Source organism: Dryobates pubescens, chromosome Z (assembly GCF_014839835.1).
Source record: "Dryobates pubescens isolate bDryPub1 chromosome Z, bDryPub1.pri, whole genome shotgun sequence".
Taxonomy (NCBI): domain Eukaryota; kingdom Metazoa; phylum Chordata; class Aves; order Piciformes; family Picidae; genus Dryobates; species Dryobates pubescens.
In genome coordinates this window covers 130854846-130872950 of record NC_071657.1, presented here as the reverse complement: position 1 = coordinate 130872950, position 18105 = coordinate 130854846, and the positions used below count along the sequence as shown (strand labels likewise).

The 18105-nt window shown below is 43.7% G+C and overlaps 2 protein-coding genes and 1 non-coding gene across 3 annotated transcripts; all 3 read left to right on the top strand.

Moving 5' to 3' along the window:
- The first annotated feature begins 187 nt into the window (after positions 1-187).
- On the top strand, positions 188-4004 carry RPL18A (ribosomal protein L18a). The gene is made up of 5 exons (XM_009906036.2): positions 188-301; positions 760-939; positions 1515-1644; positions 3363-3472; positions 3855-4004. Exons 1-5 carry the CDS (start codon positions 284-286, stop codon positions 3945-3947), a joined length of 531 nt encoding a protein of 176 aa, XP_009904338.1. The 5' UTR covers positions 188-283; the 3' UTR covers positions 3948-4004.
- Positions 2492-2623, top strand: LOC128899547 (small nucleolar RNA SNORA68). The gene has a single exon (XR_008463139.1). It is a non-coding gene; the product is annotated as a small nucleolar RNA SNORA68 (small nucleolar RNA).
- A 1589-nt stretch (positions 4005-5593) lies between the features above and the next one.
- KICS2 (KICSTOR subunit 2) lies at positions 5594-16134 on the top strand. Its single transcript, XM_009906034.2, has 3 exons — positions 5594-5917; positions 8020-8308; positions 15162-16134. Exons 1-3 carry the CDS (start codon positions 5683-5685, stop codon positions 15976-15978), a joined length of 1341 nt encoding a protein of 446 aa, XP_009904336.1. The 5' UTR covers positions 5594-5682; the 3' UTR covers positions 15979-16134.
- The last annotated feature ends 1971 nt before the right edge of the window (positions 16135-18105 follow it).

The window sequence follows — 18105 nt, the reverse complement described above, 5'->3', positions numbered from 1 at the left end:
AATGACGAGGAGAGAAGCCCCCTGCTCTAACGTCTCGCTGCTCCTACTACAGGCCAGACCCAGGCCAGACCCAGACCAGACCACGCTGCCCCAGCCAGCCCAGAACCCAACGTCGGCCGCCGCGTGTGGAAATTGATGGCTGCTTCCTCCAATCGCGCTCTCCTCCTACCCAATAGGCGGAGAGGATGGCTGGGGGGAGGGCTTCCGGCGGGCGGCTGACGGGAGGCGGCGGCGCACGCGGCCTTTCCTTTCCTTTCCTGCGGGCCGCAGAGAAGGCAGCGCCATGAAGGCGTCGGGCACCGTGAGTGAAAGCCGGGGGGCGGGGGGCACGGCCGGGACCAGGACTAAGACTGAGCTTAAGGAGGCCGTTAGGAGGGCGGCAGTGCGGGTTTGTGGAGCTTCAGGATGGTCCCTGCGCGCCCAGCTGGCCCTGCCCGGCCCTTAAGGGAAGCGAGTGGCAAATATGGCGGCGGCGCCGCTCCTGCCAGACGCTTAAGGAGGCCGCGGCCCTCTGTGCGGGAAGCCGTGACTGGCGGCCGGCACAGCTGGGCCTGCGAGACGATCTGCCTGGGCCGATGGCCTCTGTTCCCTTTTCCCTGGATTAGCCTGTTCTTGCCGCAGTGATCGCACGTGGAGCCGTAATGTCTTCCGCGGAGTCGGCCCGTGGCGGGGATGCGTCAGTCTAGCCCAGGGGTGGGTCCACGGCGGCGGCGTGGAGGGGCTCACGCTGCCGGCGGCCTCTCTTTTATTTCTTTCCAGCTGCGGGAATACAAGGTGGTCGGGCGATGCCTGCCCACGCCGAAATGCAGGACCCCTCCTCTCTACCGCATGCGGATCTTCGCGCCGAACCATGTTGTTGCCAAGTCCCGGTTCTGGTACTTCGTTTCTCAGCTAAAGAAGATGAAGAAATCTTCTGGAGAAATTGTGTACTGCGGCCAGGTGTGGGATTAAAATCCTAAAAATTGGGGAGATCTGTAGAGGAATGCAGTTCATACATGTGGAAGGAATTTATGTGAAGTGCTGTTGAGGGTAAAGTTTAAAGTTATTCATCCTTTAGTTCCTGTGAAGCTGCGTGACATACATATTTTCAAAACAGCAGTATATTTCTAGTAAAGAAAAAGAATCTTATTTCCCAGCACTTTGAGAGATGAACTATGCCACTAATCAGCACTTGCTGTCTGCTTGCTTTGTTGTGGAATATACCTTTTAAGAATCATTTGCACATTTGCAATTATTGGAAAGTAGGTATTTGTATGCTTACACTCCTCTACCTTGATGCTTGAAAGATCTTCTTTAGAGCTGAAATCTCGGGTATATTTTTATTTCCATGCTAAATTACTAAAACTTGTCACTCTGAATTACCAGGAATTAAAAATAGCTATAGTGGTGTGGCAAAAGAGAGAAAATAGTTGGTTTATACAACAAAACGTACCATAGTGGTTTCATGATAGCTTTAAAGCAATGCTGATGATGTACTGTCTCTTAACAACTTTTGTGCTCTTGTGTAATTCCAGGTGTTTGAGAAGTCCCCTCTGCGGGTAAAAAATTTTGGTATTTGGTTGCGCTATGACTCTCGTAGTGGAACTCACAACATGTACAGGGAGTACAGGGATTTGACCACGGCTGGTGCTGTCACTCAGTGCTGTAAGTACATGTAACTAACAGATATGAAGTGGTAGGATGAGTATATATGCACAAGATTAAATCTTCAACTGTCCATGAGGCATGGTGACATGATCCATGAGGCATGGTGACATGATCCATGATAAAATAATGGAAACACTGGAGATATGGAGAGAGAAGTCCATAAAAATCATAGATTAGAATAGATTTCTAAGCTTAAAGTCCAGCTGTCAACCCAACACTACCGTGACCAATAAACCATGTCCTAAAGTGTCTTGTCTACACATTTTTTAACACCTCTAGGGACAGTGACTCCACCACCTGTGTGTGCAGCTTGTTCCAATGCCTGACCACTCTTTAAGTAAAGAAATTCTAATTGTCCAGACTAAAACTCCCCTGCTGCCACTTCAGGCCTTTTCTTCTGGTCTTACTGCTAGTAACTTGAGAGAAGAAACCAACACCCACCTCATTGCTTATGGATGATGTATGTGGTATCTTACTCGTTAACCATTCTCTAAACAGTTTCTCCATCTGAAAATATTCCCACTTCATATTGGTGTGACTTTCTGCAATTCTCATATGGAGTTTTGCTATACAGACTGAGAGTTTTATGACCTTTCTTGCACTTCATTGTTTTAAAGTAATGGAGAGAATATTTCAGATATTATGTGGAAAGTACTAGTGTCTCTCTTTTGGCAAATTGAGTTTAAAAGTCCCCCAAAGCCCCAAGAAACTGTTGCTCCACATTTCAAAATCACAGTTTGGGGAGAATTAAAGGTGGTCTACTGCACAAAGTGCTTGAGGGATAGGCCATTCACATAGCTGATGCTGTTGATAATTGAATCCCAGATTGTTACAGACATTACAGAATGCACACAAAAACCCAAGGAATATTGTTCTCAATAACTATATTCTTGTCGTGTGTGCAAATATTAAATGTATCTTGTCGCCTTTCAAAAGCTGAGGTGCTGTTGAAAGTGAAATTTAAGGTTCTACATTAATTTACAGCAATTCCTATTAATATACTGAAGTACTTAATTTGTTATGATATAATGACTTTGATAACTGTATTTCCAAGAACACTTCTGAAAGGTAAGTTTTTAATAGGTACATTAGGTCTTAATGGGAGACATTTTGTGCACAGGAGTATTTCAGCAGGCATCTGTGGAACTGAACATTGTGATTTGAAGGCAGTGATTTTTCACAGCTTCAGGGTGGAATTTTCAGGTAGCCTATGTACAGATGGCTTCTTCCTATTCAGAAAGCCTAATTATGTGAGCTAAATATCAGTTCACATTTCTGTCATTTGTCAACTTTAAGTAAAGATAACTTCAGATCTTGCCTTTACTTGCATCTTCCCTTTGAAGGGAATTTTTTTGGAAGGTCTTTTCAATATCTATTTCAGTGTTGATTCTGAATCACAGGTTTATTATGCAAAAAAAAAAAACATAGTCCCACATAGATTACTTCGGTAGATATGCATCTTCTTGAAATTAGGCAAGAAGAATAAGATGGCACTTTGTTGGAAGAATTTGATGATGAGCTACAGGAGGAGTTTCCTTCATGTTGGTTCTATGATATTTCTGCCATCCCTTCAGATACTAAAACCAGTATGGTTTAAGTAGGGGTGCTCAGAAATTTTAAGTTGTAGATGGTACTAAAATGTTTCCTGAAAATATGGTAGTAAGATATTTGAACTGTCTTTTAAGTTTCCTTTTTAAGGAGTTCTCTTGTTACAGATCGTGATATGGGAGCCCGTCATCGTGCCCGTGCTCACTCCATTCAGATCATGAAAGTTGAGGAAATAGCTGCGAGCAAGTGCCGTAGACCAGCAGTCAAGCAGTTTCATGTAAGTGAAGTAATGTTGCAGTGGCTGGTGAGTGCCAATCTGACCTGGACTGGAAGTGGGGATTTGTCTGGTACAGGTTTGGTTTGCAGAAAAAAACAGGGAACCATAGGCTTACAGTTAAGTTACATTATGTTCAAGGCTTTTAAGGCTAGAAGCTGAAAGTGAAACTAATAGAAATATGTTGCAAAAAACTTGCCTTTAACCAGGCATTTCTTGCAAAAAGTATTGCAGAACTAAGGCATCTCTTGCTTTCTACGAAGTATGCCTAATCTGGATGCATTAATTCGCTACAACTTGCACGTGAATGTAGCTCATCTGTTTATTGCAAACTATTTTCTGTTGTTCATCTGGGATCTCAAACATTGAAATGCTTTTCTTGCAGGACTCTAAAATCAAGTTCCCTCTGCCACACAGAGTTCTGCGTCGCCAGCACAAACCACGTTTCACCACCAAGAGACCAAATACCTTCTTTTAAATATGAAAACATGCTGTCAACTCTGTGTTGTATTAAAGGTCTTATCTGAACCTTCAACTCTCAGTTGTCTTTTGGAAACAGCATCCTGAATACCCAGGAGTATTCTTTCCTACTCTTTTATTTTCTCTAAACTCTTGGCAGCTTAAAATTTACAGGTATGAGTGCCTTGAAGCAGGTGAATGTTCAGCTGCTAGCTTATATTACCAAAACATCCCATCAGTAAAGTGTAATAACCAGCTTTCCAGATCAAGATAAGTCTTTTATCAAGCAGCTATAAAGTCTTTATGCTTAAGGGAGACCTTAGGCATGCTAAATAGTTGAATTCAGGAAGAAGGTAGCTTTCTCTGTATGCACAACTCAAACTGATCAGCCATAAAAGTAAAAATTGTATAAGTTCAGTGAAGCCACTTGCAAATTTTAGGCATTTAAAATCAAAACTTCTGTTCTGAATGTTTCCAAGGATGTTCCCCACAATTCTGAATCAACTCGTGCATGCGTACAGAGATGCCAACACGCAGAAATTAGAAGTAATTAAGGGCTTGGCATTGTCTCTGATAGTGCCCCGTTCTGAGGAAATTCAGTTTTTACACCCAAACCTAATCCTTAGGCTACCCTATTTCCAGTATGATGCCACTGCAAAAAAAAAAAAACCCTTCTGTTGCACATGACATCCATTGAAGGTTAATTAAAAAGGCTGCCTCACACTTTGAACCATCTTTTGCGTGTGGTGCTTATTTTAAATTGCAGTGTTTTGAGTGTTTCCTGGACAAGAGATAGCCTGTGTAATTAGTGTGCAGGTCTTGCCCAGAGTTAAGAGAACTGATGCTGAGTTTTATCTAATGTCAGCTTAAAAACATGCAGGTGCAAGTAGGGAGCAGGTAAATGCAGTCCAAAGAGGAAACCAGGAATTTTTGTTTGGACTAGTGGGAGAGCTAGAATTCAGCCCAGGGAGGAACTACCTGTTGATTTCAAGTGAGCATTGCTCTGTAGGACAGGTGGCTGGTCTGGCAAGAGCTGGACCAGTTAGTCCTGTCACAGCTGTCCCACTTCCACTACTTTTTGGTCCTGTGACTTACCTTTGCCCTCTTCACCGCCTCCATGGGGACTCAGTTCAGGGAGCTCATCGGTCCAAAACAGTGGAAAACGGGGGATTTGAGCAATCCATGATCTCCCAGTCACAAAGGGGAGGCTATAAAGATGTTTTGGACAAGCTGGAGGGCCCTGTAGGAGTCCTGCCAATGGGTGGGATAAGGTCAACTCGGACCTTTTTACTTGGGAGCCTTTCAATTGAAAGAAAAATGTAGCGCGGAAATGGGCTTCAGATTTAAGATTCTCAACAAGCACTGTGGCAGGGTCGAGGAGAGCTCATTGCAGGAATCTGTACCGGCGTGGCCAACCTGAGCAACAGCCTGCGCGAGGGAGCTGTCTAGGGCCCGGGTTTCCAGATTCCCCGCGGGACGGTGCCGCTGGAAGCCCCCACAGCTTACGGCGTTGCTCCCTGCTCAGTCCCACCGGCGCCGCGCGCCACAGCCGCTCAGCCGTTGAAACGCACAGGGCCAGAGCGCGCCTGTCACGTGACCCCGACAGCCGCGTGGGTGGGTGGGTGTGCGTCTGTCACGTGACAAGGGCCGGCGCGTGGAGAGGGGCAGGGCGAGCTTGCTCTCTCGCGGCCGTGGCGCCGGACGCGGAAGTCGTGGCCGCTGTGGAGGGGGCGGAGGCGGCACCGCCGGGTGGGATGGGGGAGTCGATCCCGCTGGGCGCGCCGGTGCCGGTGGAGCAGGCTGTGCTGGAGACCTTTTTCTCTCACCTGGGCATCTTCTCCTACGACAAGGCCAAGGACAATGTGGAGAAGGAGCGGGAGGCCAATAAGAGCGCTGGGGCCAGCTGGCTGGCCCTGCTGGCCGGGCTGGCCCACCTGGCCGCCGCCGAGAAGGCCTACCACAGCATGACCTTCCTGGGCCAGAAGCTAGGTATCGCCGGGCCACCCGGCCGCCTCCTCTCGCGCCCTGGGGGAGGGATCCCGTTCCGTTCCCCGCGTCCCTCGGGCCCCCTATCCCCTGCTTCCCTCCGGGCCGCGCCTCGCTTACGGGTGAGGTAGCTTCTGGGGGGGTGCAGTGCGCGAGCGCTGTTCACGGCCTGTCCCGGATTTAGCAGCGCGGTAGGCAACGTGCGGCTGCCGTAGCCCTGTGCGGTAATCCCTCAACCGGTAGCTCCGCAGCGCCTGAGGACGCTGTCCTCGGCGAGGTGCGTGTCCGTACCCCTGAAACAAAAGTGCTAGGTCAGCAAGCGTCCCTGAGCCCAGTGAGAAATTGGCTATGCTATTTGGGCTGCTCCTGAAGAATAGATGAGAGTGCAGGTGCCGCTCAGGTGGCACAGGGCTGTACGTGTCTTTATTCGCTGGCGGGCCACCTATTTGCTGTTTTCAAGAAGCTCTAGCTGAGCTTCTGGCAAAGGAGATATCAGCAGAGTGACCAAAGGGTTAATACTTTTCCACGTGTCCGATGGAGCACGATGTTAGATTTTCTAGGGCCCGATATTAGAGCCACATATGCATAAGTACATGTGCCTCCTAAAAATTGTTACTCATGTAGGCTGCAGGATGTCAGGAAGCTTTGGCCACAATCTTGGCAGCTCCTTGCTCTCTCAACATGTGAACGGAAAAATCCCAAACTGGCACTGGATGAGGTGTCATCCTATTGCCCTCTGAGCAAAGCTGCTTATTTTCTCTTTGAACTGCAGACTGGTATGGGAAATGGATCACGGGATGTGAGTCTGATGTGTAATGTTGTAAAGCATCAAGAAAATTCTGCTTTGGTGTTGAAGTGGTGGCTTGGAACTATTTTTGTCATAATATTTTTACAAATAAAACTATCTATAAGACTGACTTTAAAAAGTGAATTTGGTGCTTGTTGAATGGATAAAATTGACAACAGAATTGGCAAAGTTTTATTTGTTTACTTCATGAACAACACCAATAAGTCATGCATCCTGCCCATGACCTGAGGGCGATTCTTGGCTTAGGAAGGTAGCAATTCTACTGTGATGACCAATTCCCTGGCTTGCTACCTCAAATTGCTAAGGTCACCTTTGAACATTATACACGTCAAATGGATGAGAAAAGGACTGTCCACTATTATGAAATTCATAAGTAGTTTCAAAGTGAAACCTAAATTTGGAATCTCTTTAAAAGTTCTGCAGATTCAGTCCCTGTGATCCTTGCTCTGCAGCAGCTGTTGAAAGCCAGGATGGCACATAAGGCTGTCTGTATATAGAAATTATGAAATAAGGTTAGTACCTTTGCACAGTCGTTTGGTAGTGTCAGAGTTAACTGTCTTTTACTTTGACCCTATAGGGTTTTCTTAAGTTCTGCATAGTGTTAAGCAGGTAGAGGGAGGCACAGACTATTTTTTTCCCCCTCTCAGTTCTAGTTATGAATTAACTTGCCCTGTGGTCTCACAGAAATAAACTGTGGTCATTTTGCCTTTGGATTCTGGTTTATATTGTGTAGTGACTGGAAACGTTCCGTTTGTACACACAATTATCACGTGGTTCCCATTTATAGGTTGCTTTGCAAATCTGAGTGCTTCATGATTGAAGAGGTATTGTTAAGCAAATTGTCTTGAAGAGATCTCGAGTTACTAATAGGAGTGGAGACTATTAAAAGTTCACTATGACTTGATTCTTCTGACTTCCACAGTTAACAGTATTTCCAGATCATATATCATAGCAAATTTAACTGAACCCTTGTTTTCTGAAAAGAGGCAGATGTGAGGGAGCTGAGGTTTTCCAGTAGCCATTGGCTGCTGAAGTATGAATTGGGACAATCATAACTTGCATGAAATTACATAAAGTGCTTCTGAGTAGGCACTATGTGTAAGTCATTTCTTTGCAAAGTAATGCACTGAAATTTGTTTCTTGATTTAAAAAAAAAACCCAACCCTGTGATCAGTCAACATAGGAACACCTAGGGGAAAAGTAACATGGTTATATGCTTCCCCCCACCCCCTGCAGTATTGCTGTCTATCTTTACTGTCCCTGGATTTTGGTAATACCTCCATATTTATCTGAACAGGTGGTCAGTCATTCTTCAGCCGAAAGGACTCCATCCGAACCATCTACACATCTCTGCATAATGAGCTGAAGAAGGTGGTGGCGACGGGTCGCAATGCACTAGGAGGAACAGCTCCTCACTTGGAAGAGCTGCTTTCTCACCTGTCTGAACAGCTCTGTTTTTTTGTTCAGGCTCGTATGGAAATTGCTGACTTCTATGAAAAAATGTACACGCTCAGCACCCAAAAGTTCATTAACTCTGAGGAACTGGTAAACATTTTGGAATCCATCTTAAAGAAATACAGCTCAAGGTCAGTGCTTGTTTGCTCACAGTAGGTCCTTAGATGTGTGATCTGTAATAAAGGATGTTAAGGTTCAACGCAAGCCTGCTTTGCTGTCAGCAGCAGCACAGCCCCTTCCATGAACTCATGCATGAAGTGAATGTTGAATAGCAGCATCAGATGAGTGAAGTCTCAAAATAGGACTGCCGAAAAAGAAAAATAAGAAGGGAGAATGTTTCTGCTCTTGTTCTAGGAGCCATATTTCCTGTTCTATAGTAAATACTGAGCATTTTCATATTTAGCAGGGGAAGAGTAATTTTCTTCATAAAATGTCTAAGACTTCTTGCACCTTTTCACAAGGAGTGGAGGGGAAACAAGACAACTCAATATGGACTTCAGCAAAATGGGCATGTAAATGAAACACATTCGTGTGACAGTTTTACATTTAGACTAGAATGTATGTCTGCTCAATTCTAAAAGCTACACCACACCATTTGGGCTGCCTAGTAGGGTTTTACAGTGCTCTGTTGTCACTTAGGAGATATTGCAGCCAGTAGAAAGAGCACTTCTGAGTCTTTGGTCTCTTCCATTATGGTTTCTTGAAGTTAAGATCTAATAGTTCCTGTTACAAGAATCTTTGGTTGTTTCTAAATTACTCTAGGGTGGGTATTTCAGGTCTAACACATGTGAGCCTTGACAGTGATGGCAGACTCAACAGACTCCAGCTCTTAAAGCAAAACAAGGTAGCCATTGTAGGAAGGTAACTTTCAAATGCAGTTGATTTAAAAAAAAAAAAAAAAAAAAACCAACTTTGTTAGAAAAATAGTGTCTAAGAAGACACTTGGGCAGAATATTTTGAGGTCATACATTTTTGAAGTTACAGGTTTTAAAGTGTACACCTAGGAGAAAGAAGAATAATTCAGTGCTGCTTTCTGACGTTCTGTATCATATTATCAGTCAGGGTGGGAAGGGACCACAAGGATCATCTAGTTCCAACCCCACTGCCATGGCCAGGGACACCCCACACTAGATCAGGCTGGTCAGAGCCTCATCCAGCCTGGTCTTAAACGCCTCCAGGGACAGGGCCCCAACCATCTCCCTGGACAACCCATTCCAGGGCTTCACCACTCTCATGGGGAAGAACTTCCTCCTCACATCCAGTCTGAGCACTGCAACTGACTCCTCCTTTCTTTCTGATATTTTTTTTCCCCATTAGGAATAACTTAGGCAAATCACTGCCTGATTTTGCTATTTGAAAATCAGAACCAGTCTGTAAGTTCTTACTAGTGATAGTTTTGTAGTTTTTGCCTTGTGAAGCCTCTCAGTATCAGAGCTGTTAGTCTATGAAAAATGAAAGCTGCCTTTTTTGTTTTGCTTGGTGTGATTAAATGTTAAAAAGTAAAGTGAGGTAATTTTAAAATTTGTTTGGTTGTGGAATTTTTTTGAAGTTGTCTGCTGTGGTATACTCACCATTGCCATCTGTTCTGAGCATTTGCTGAGTCAACAGCACCATTAAAAATCAAAAGTACAAAACTGATGCTTTGACAGAGTGGCTGAAGATTTTGAATATGTGAAATGTTTTACTACACTGCTTAAATAAATTTCAGTAGCACATCTGTACTTCTAGGACATTGTTGTAATCTGTTTTTAAAAATAAGCAGTGTTTCCCTGGTAAAATTACTGATAATCTTGCTGTGGGTTAATGAGCAATCTCTGAGATGGAGGCATTTCAAGATGCTGTTAGAATTAATTGAACAGCTGCTGTGTGATCCTCTTCAAATCATGTACAGAATATTTCTGAAAAAAACCCAAGGATAATGATCTCTTCCTGTAGTCTTTCCCTTAGTTTCTTCATATCTCAGATCAGTTTCTGGGGGTTGTTATCTTGATGTGTGGTGGCTGGAAGGTATTTAGAATAGAATGGAATGGAATAGAATAGAATTAATCAGGTTGGAAAAGACCTTCAAGATCATTGAGTCCAACCTCTCACCTAACACTATCTAATCAACTAAGCCATGGCACTAAGTGCCCCATCCAGTCTCTTCTTAAACACTTCCAGTGATGGTAACTCTACCACCTCCCTGGGCAGCACATTCCAATGGCCAATCACTCTTTCTATGAAGAACTTCTTCCTAACATCCAGCCTCAACCTCCCCTAGCACAGCTTGAGACTGTGTCCTCTTGTTCTGGTGCTGGTTGCCTGGAAGAAGAGATCAACCCCCACCTGGCTACAGCCTCCCTTCAGGTAGTTGTAGACAGCAAGGAGGTCTCCCCTGAGCCTCCTCTTCTCCAGGCTAAGTAACCCCAGCACCCTCAGTCTCTCCTCATAGGGCAGTGCTCCAAATCCCTCCCCAGCTTTGTTGCCCTTCTCTGGACACGTTCCAGCAAGTCAGCATCTTTCCTAAACTGAGTGGCCCAGAACTGGACACAGTCCTCAAGGTGTGGCCTAATCAGTGCTGATTACAGGGGCACAATGACTTCCCTGCTCCTGCTGGCCACACTATTCCTGATACAGGCTAGGATGCCATTTGCCTTCTTGGCCACCTGGGCATACTGCTGGTTCATGGTCAGCCTACTGTCAACCAGTATCCCCAGTTCCCTTTCTGCCTGCTGCTCTCCAGCCACACTGACCCCAGCCTGTAGCGCTGCATGGGGTCGTTGTGGCCAATGTGTAGAACCCGGCACTTGGATGCGTTAAATCTCGTGCCCTTGGATTCTCCCTGTCTGTCCAGCCTGTCAAGGTCCCTCTGCAGAGCCTTCCTACCCTCTAACAGATTAACACCTGCCCCCAGCAAATTTACTGATGATGGGCTCAATCCCCTCTTCCAGATCATCAATAAAGATATTGAACAGGATGGGTCCCAGCACTGATCCCTGGGGGACACCACTAGTGACTGGCTGCCAGCTGGATGTGGTACCATTCACCACCACTCTCTGGGTTCAGGCCTCCAGCCAGTTCCTAACCCAGCAGAGAGTGCTGCTGTCCAAGCCATGGGCTGACAGCCTGTCCAGGAGTTTGCTGTGGGGGACAGTGTCAAAGGCCTTGCTGAAGTCCAGGTAGATTACATCAACAGTCTTCCCCACATCCACCAGTCGGGTCACCTGATCATAGAAGGAGATCAGGTTGGTGAGGCAGGACCTGCCCTTCCTAAATCCATGCTGGCTGGGCCTGATCCCTTGGCCATCCTTTAAGTGCTGTATGATTGCACTTAAGATGACCTGTTCCATAATCTTGCTTGGCACTGAGATCAGGCTGACAGGTCTGGAATTCCCCAGTTCCTCCTTCCGGCCCTTCTTGTCAGTGGGCATTACACTGGCCAGCTTCCAGTCTTCTGGGACCTCTCCAGTGAGCCAGGACTGCTGAAAAATGAGGGAGAGCAGCTTGGCCAGCTCATCTGCCAGCTCTCTCAGCACCCTAGGATGGATCCCATCTGGTCCCATGGACTTGTGGGGATCCAAGCGGCTGAGCAGGTGGTTTACAGTATTTTGACCTTGTCAGATGAATGGTCAAATAAACTTTTCCTTACCCAGTCTCTGTCCTCACTTGTCAAGAATGTGTGCCATTATTTTAGCCAACTGTGCTAGGGCCAGACAGGGCATCTGTTCTGTAGGTAGGTTCTGGCTTTGTTTTTTTCCTTTACATCTAAAAGTAGCTGTTCAGATAATGCAGAACAAGTAATTGCTTGCTGGTAAAAGAATGACAAAATTAATTGACTGTCAACAATCAAGTCATATTGTCTATATCTGAAAGCTCATTAGCTCATGAGCAGTTTAAAGCTATTTTGTTACTGCTTATTGCTGGCTTGTACACAGACAATGGTAGACATTTTCCTTGCTGTTTTTGTAAGGATAGAGATAAAGTAATGTTTCCTGAATTTAACTGTTGGTTTGTGGAGGATCTTAACTGCCATAATTAAAACATCATCAGAAGCAGGATCCTTTAAAAGCTCAGTGGAAAATGAATCAGTAACTGCTAAACCTGTTTTGATTATTATTTTTGAGTGTTAAATGTTTTTCATCTAGTCAGCATTTTGTAAATATATGCACACATGTGTGAGCTGTGAAAGGAAATGAACAGTTCTAGAAAAATGAGGCTTCTTCAGTCTGCAAAATAAAACTCTAGCATCCTTCTGCTTTGGAGTATGACTCAGGGAAGGAAAATCAATTTTCCAGTGTGTTTTTAAGTTCTTAACACTGGCTTATTGAAGTATCTTTAAAACCTGCCTGTTCTACGTGATAGTGAGCTCAGTCAGATACTTTTGTGTTATGAAACTTAATTACAGCAAATAGAATCATAGAATCAATAAGGTTGGAAGAGACCTCAAAGATCATCAAGTCCAACCTGTCACCCAAGATCTCATGACTACTAAACCATGGCACCAAGTACCATGTCCATTTCCCTCTTGAACACCTCCAGGGATGGTGACTCCACCACCTCCCTGGGCAGCCCATTCCAATGGCTAACAACTCTCTCTGTGAAGAACTTTCTCCTCACCTCCAGCCTAAACTTCCCCTGGTGCAGCTTGAGACTATGTCCTCTTGTTCTGGTGCTGGTTGCCTGGGAGAGGAGACCAACCCCCTAATATACATACATAAAACACAGTGATCACGTATCCTGTTAGTTTATTCTGCCACCATATCAAGTTTCTCAGCTATGGCTGAGGTGTGTATTTTTGGATTAAAACAGTTTAGCAAATCCTGCTGTAGAGTGAAATGTGCAAGTAGCTGTGACTGATGAAGCAAAGTAGAATTGGGAAGCTGTATATCATAATGCTGAGCTAGGAGACTTGGTAGTACTGCATTAGTGTCAATATTTTAATTGCTTTTAAGAATGAAGAATAACCTTCTTAGTCGGACCACAAGTGTGTTGATACCACTGTGCTAAGTGCACACTTGATGGAACTACCTGGAACAGTTAATATTCTATAATGCTTTCCCCTCCCTTCTAATACACTGCAACAGAATTTTCTTTTTTGCTGAATATCAAAACCATTGGAAAAACAGAATGCTGACTGTTAGCAGAATATTGTTTTTAATTGACTCTTGTTTGTTCAAGGAAAGGATGTAAATATATTCTGGACTTCTCAGCCCACCAAAGTAGCCAGAAATTGCTGTGTCTCTTCTATAACAGGTTGATGTGGTGACTGCTGATACACACTGTGTGCAGAAAGTGTCTGGTCACCCAACCTAGCCTGTTTGCAGAATGTGGTGCATCAGCTGGTTTATGATAGTCATAATTTCATTTCCTTCAAATAAACTTGGATTTGCATCTTCGTAGCAAATCCTTTCAAGATGTGTATTGTGGCTGGCAGAAAAAGAAATGCTTAATAGTGATAAAATTGTCAAGACAGCTTTTACAAGCTTAAGAATTGATGTTTTGGCAAGAGCTTTATGGAAAAATCAAAGGAAAAGTAGTGAAGGGAGAGGGGATGAAAAGCCTAACGTTCTCATACTGTCTTCTGGTCTGCAACAAACTTAAGTGTTTTGATTTTGAACCAAGTATTTCCAAAATGGATTCTATATACTGTGTCCTGGAACCTGAGGAGGAATAATGGAGTTGCTTTCACTTTGAAGATGGAGTGTTAAAAATTGGAAGAATACAGTAAACTTTTTTTGTTATAAAGCAAAACCAAGATCCAGGATGTTTTTCTGAAATAGCAGGATAAATCTATCTTTAGTTGAGTCACCAAGTCTTGTCTTTGAAGTATTGGTTGTTCTTTGTTGGAGACTTCTTAAAAAGGCCTAAATGTCTATTAGAGAACATACATACTAAAAAAGGCCACTCCTGGTTTTGCTGAAGAATAATTCTTTATGAAGTTAAGTATTCTTTATCAACAATGTTACAAATTTACAGGCCATGAGTATCAGGGGAAGGGACTTAGGCTGGATCAGTCTGTTATTCCTGATGTTCAGAAACAAAGCGAGGAAAGCTGAAGAAGGGATCTGTAAGATTCCATTTGATTGAGATTTGTTCTGATAGTAGAATCCCTTTTGTAAGATGAGCAGTGGCACTTATACCTGGTAGATGATGTGTTGCAAATTTGTCTTCTTGGGGATACAATCAAATGTTTTTCCCCTTCACTGCTTCTAGTACACCAAGGTTTGAAGTTTGAGATGTGGTTCATTGGTTCTGTAACACCTCCAGGGACAGTGACTCCACCACCTCCCTGGGCAGCACTTTCCAATGGCTAACAACTCTCTCTGTGAAGAACTTTCTCCTCACCTCGAGGCTAAACTTCCCCTGGTGCAGCTTGAGACTATGTCCTCTTGTTCTGGTGCTGGTTGCCTGGGAGAAGAGACCAACTCCCTCCTGGCTACAGCCTCCCTTCAAGTAGTTGTAGACAGCAATAAGGTCTCCCCTGAGCCTCCTCCATGCTAAACAACCCCAGCTCCCTCAGCCTCTTCTCCTAGGGCTTGTGCTCAAGGCCTCTCACCAGCCTTGTTGCCCTTCTCTGGACACGTTTAATAGTCTCAATGTCCTTCTTACAACTCACAACTATCACAACATATTTCACTACCAAAAGAGATTATTTTAAAGTGGAACATAAATTACATTAATTTAAAGGTAAATGGTGTTACATTTGTTCATGGATCCAGATAAACAGTAATTGTTCTTGAACTGACCCAATACAGTTCCCTTGCTTTGATAGAGAAATGTCTGACAGGTGTATTTGTCAAATGCAGGGTGCTATACATTCATTGAAGTATTTGCCCTGATTATGTTAAAATAACTGGGTTTTAAATTAACAATATTTATTTTTTGCTTTACCCCTTACTCTATTTGAATGTTTGAACTTCTGTCTGTGAACTGACAAATACTGTCTGATTATTTCACTGTGGTCTACAGCACTTCTCATGTCCCAAATAACATTATGTTTTCTAGATTTCATCATCCAATCCTCAGTCCTCTTGAAAGCAGTTTCCAGCTGGAAGTAGATGTGCTTGCGCATCTCTTAAAGGCTCAGGCTCAGATCTCAGAGTGGAAGTTCCTTCCATCCCTGGTCAACCTGCACAGTGCTCACACAAAACTACAGACTTGGGGCCAGATTTTTGAGAAACAGCGAGAGACCAAGAAACATCTGTTTGGAGGGCAGTCTCAGAAAGCTGTGCAACCTCCACATCTCTTCCTCTGGCTGATGAAGCTCAAAAACATTCTCCTTGCCAAGTTTAGCTTTTACTTTCACGAGGCCCTGAGTCGACAAACAACAGCATCTGAAATGAAAACTTTGACTGCTAAAACAAATCCTGATTACTTTGGGAAGATTTCCAGCTTCATCCGGAAGTACGACGCCGTCAACGTTTCCTTAATTTTTGACAATCGTGGATCAGAAAGTTTTCAGGGACATGGCTATCACCACCCCCATTCTTACAGGGAAGCCCCCAAAGGAGTGGATCAGTACCCTGCCGTGGTGTCTCTGCCCAGTGACAGGCCCGTTATGCACTGGCCCAATGTAATTATGATTATGACTGATAGAACCTCTGACCTCAACAGTCTGGAGAAGGTTGTTCACTTCTATGATGACAAAGTCCAAAGCACGTACTTTTTGACTCGCCCTGAACCTCACTTTACCATTGTAGTTATTTTTGAGTCCAAGAAGTCGGAAAGGGACTACCATTTTATTTCTTTTCTCAATGAAATTTCACATTCCCTTAAGAACTCCAAAGCTTTTGCAAGCTTGAAGCCTGGATCCAAAGGGTAAAACACAAACTACTGGTTGTCAAGGCAGTATCACAGCCTTGGGGGATCTATAGCTTTCAAGGATTACATAATGATAAATTCATGGTTCTTAGAGTCTAAATAAAAAGGAACCATTCTTTTTAATGTCCTAAGTTCTCTTTTTTTCCCCTTTTTTCCTTTTTTTAAAAATCTAACACTTGAAGGAAAATATTTTGGGGCAGCACTTACTGAGGTAACTGAGTTATGGAGTATCAATGGCCACAGTAGGATTTTTGGTGTGGTTTTCTATTTCCATTATGATTTATTTTTCAGTCCACAACTTTGTTGCCTGTATCAGAAAGGAATATGAGCACTTTATCTAATTGTGCACTATCTTCTACAGAGTTTATTGAAAATGTGGTGAGGATGGAAGATGCTATCTCTTCAGGAAACTGTTCTCTGACAGGAATGATTTTCTGGGAACTAAACATTGATACAAGGGAATATTAAACTCAACCTGCAGGGACACATTTTAAATAAGGAGGCAAGAATCACAGTAGGCACTGTTGCTGAGTGCAACTTAGTTTTCAAATGATCTAAAATGATAATTGAGGTCTCTGACACTGTTAAGCACGAATCTATTCTGAACATTCAGTGTCATAAAGCTTTGTCATTGCTCCAGAATGCAGGATGGGCAGGAAAAGCTGCAGCACGGGCTGGAAGGCCACTGTTCACTGGAGCATCATGACATTGTGCATCCAGTAGCAGTCGTGGCTCAGATTAACTGAAGGAGATAAGCTGAGGTTGATCAGGTATTCTAAAAGGAATAGTTCCAGGGAAAAAGCAGGAAAGCTCTTTTCACATTGTACTTTTGTCTGGCTAACTTTAAAAACCAACCAACCAACCAAACAAAAAAGCTGTAAGAAATGCCTTTTGCAAATGAGTTATTTTCTGATTTGCTGTTGGGGTCAGCCCGGATTTGTCTTTAGATATTTGTAAGCATTTTTTTCTTTTCAGTTTTAAATAAGTTCTCAACTGAGCCAAAACACTTGAAATTTGGATTTAAATATATAGCCTATGCAGTATGTTTACCTCATTCTAATATGTCTCTTTCACTACTTAGTTCTAGGCTGCAGGTTTGGAAAAAAAATATGTTTTCTAATTACTCTAAAAGTGCTTTATTTTGGAAATCAGGCTTTCCAAATACAATAAAAAAGTCGATTTGGCTGTACCTGTAGCTTTATACTGGATGATTCTTCAGATTGTTAGCTATGCTTTTGTGCAAGCACTTTCACAGGAATCCAGGAGGACTGCTAAGGCTCTGCTGTATGATGTGTGTAAATGTAGTAAGGTTAGATCCCTAGCTGACACTCTGTAATGTATAACATCAGCAATTTTAATTTTTTTTTTTTTTAAAGGAGTTTAAGTCAAAATGTTCATTCCTGTTAGGACTGAAATACAAAATATGCCATTTCAGACATGGCTTTTACTGATTCCCTTTCTCTCTTGTCTTGCCTCTTGCTGCAAGTACTGATTTCTTTATAATCACACAAGCATGTTCTGTTCTTGAAATGTAAGTGCTGACTTTCCACTTGGAGCCAGATAGAGCCTTCCATGCTTTGATGTGTGTGTTAGTCTGCTGTGAATAGCTGTGCTACTGCCTTTTACCTAAATTCTTAGTCTGACTATCACTAAAAATTTTAGACTCTGCAATTTGTCATTGGAAAATAACAGGAGTTGCAAATATAGGGGCACTGCTGGCACCTGGTTGTAACAGTGTGACACTTCGCAGCTTGAATTGCCCTTCTAACAGGAGTAAGTTGCAAAGGATGTTACTGAGAGAGTTTGTGTGCTTCCTTCTGTGGAACAGTGACTACCTTATAATAATTGTACTCTTGACTTCCCCACCCAGAGTAACAGAAAAGAGCGTGTTACCACAACAGATTTCCGTCTTCAGCAGCATAATAAAGTGTTGCATGAATCGTGTCTGCCTCTGCGGTAATTCCCTGCCATACTAGCTATCTGTGGGAAAGGGGAGAGGGGACTGTGGGAAGAGCCTACCTGCCTCGTTTCCAAGCTGCAGGGGGCATGCTGGGAGAGGTGAAAGAAATCTGTTGCACTTTAGAGCAGACCAGCAGCTTTTACCAGTTGCAGAAGTGACTGGAAACTG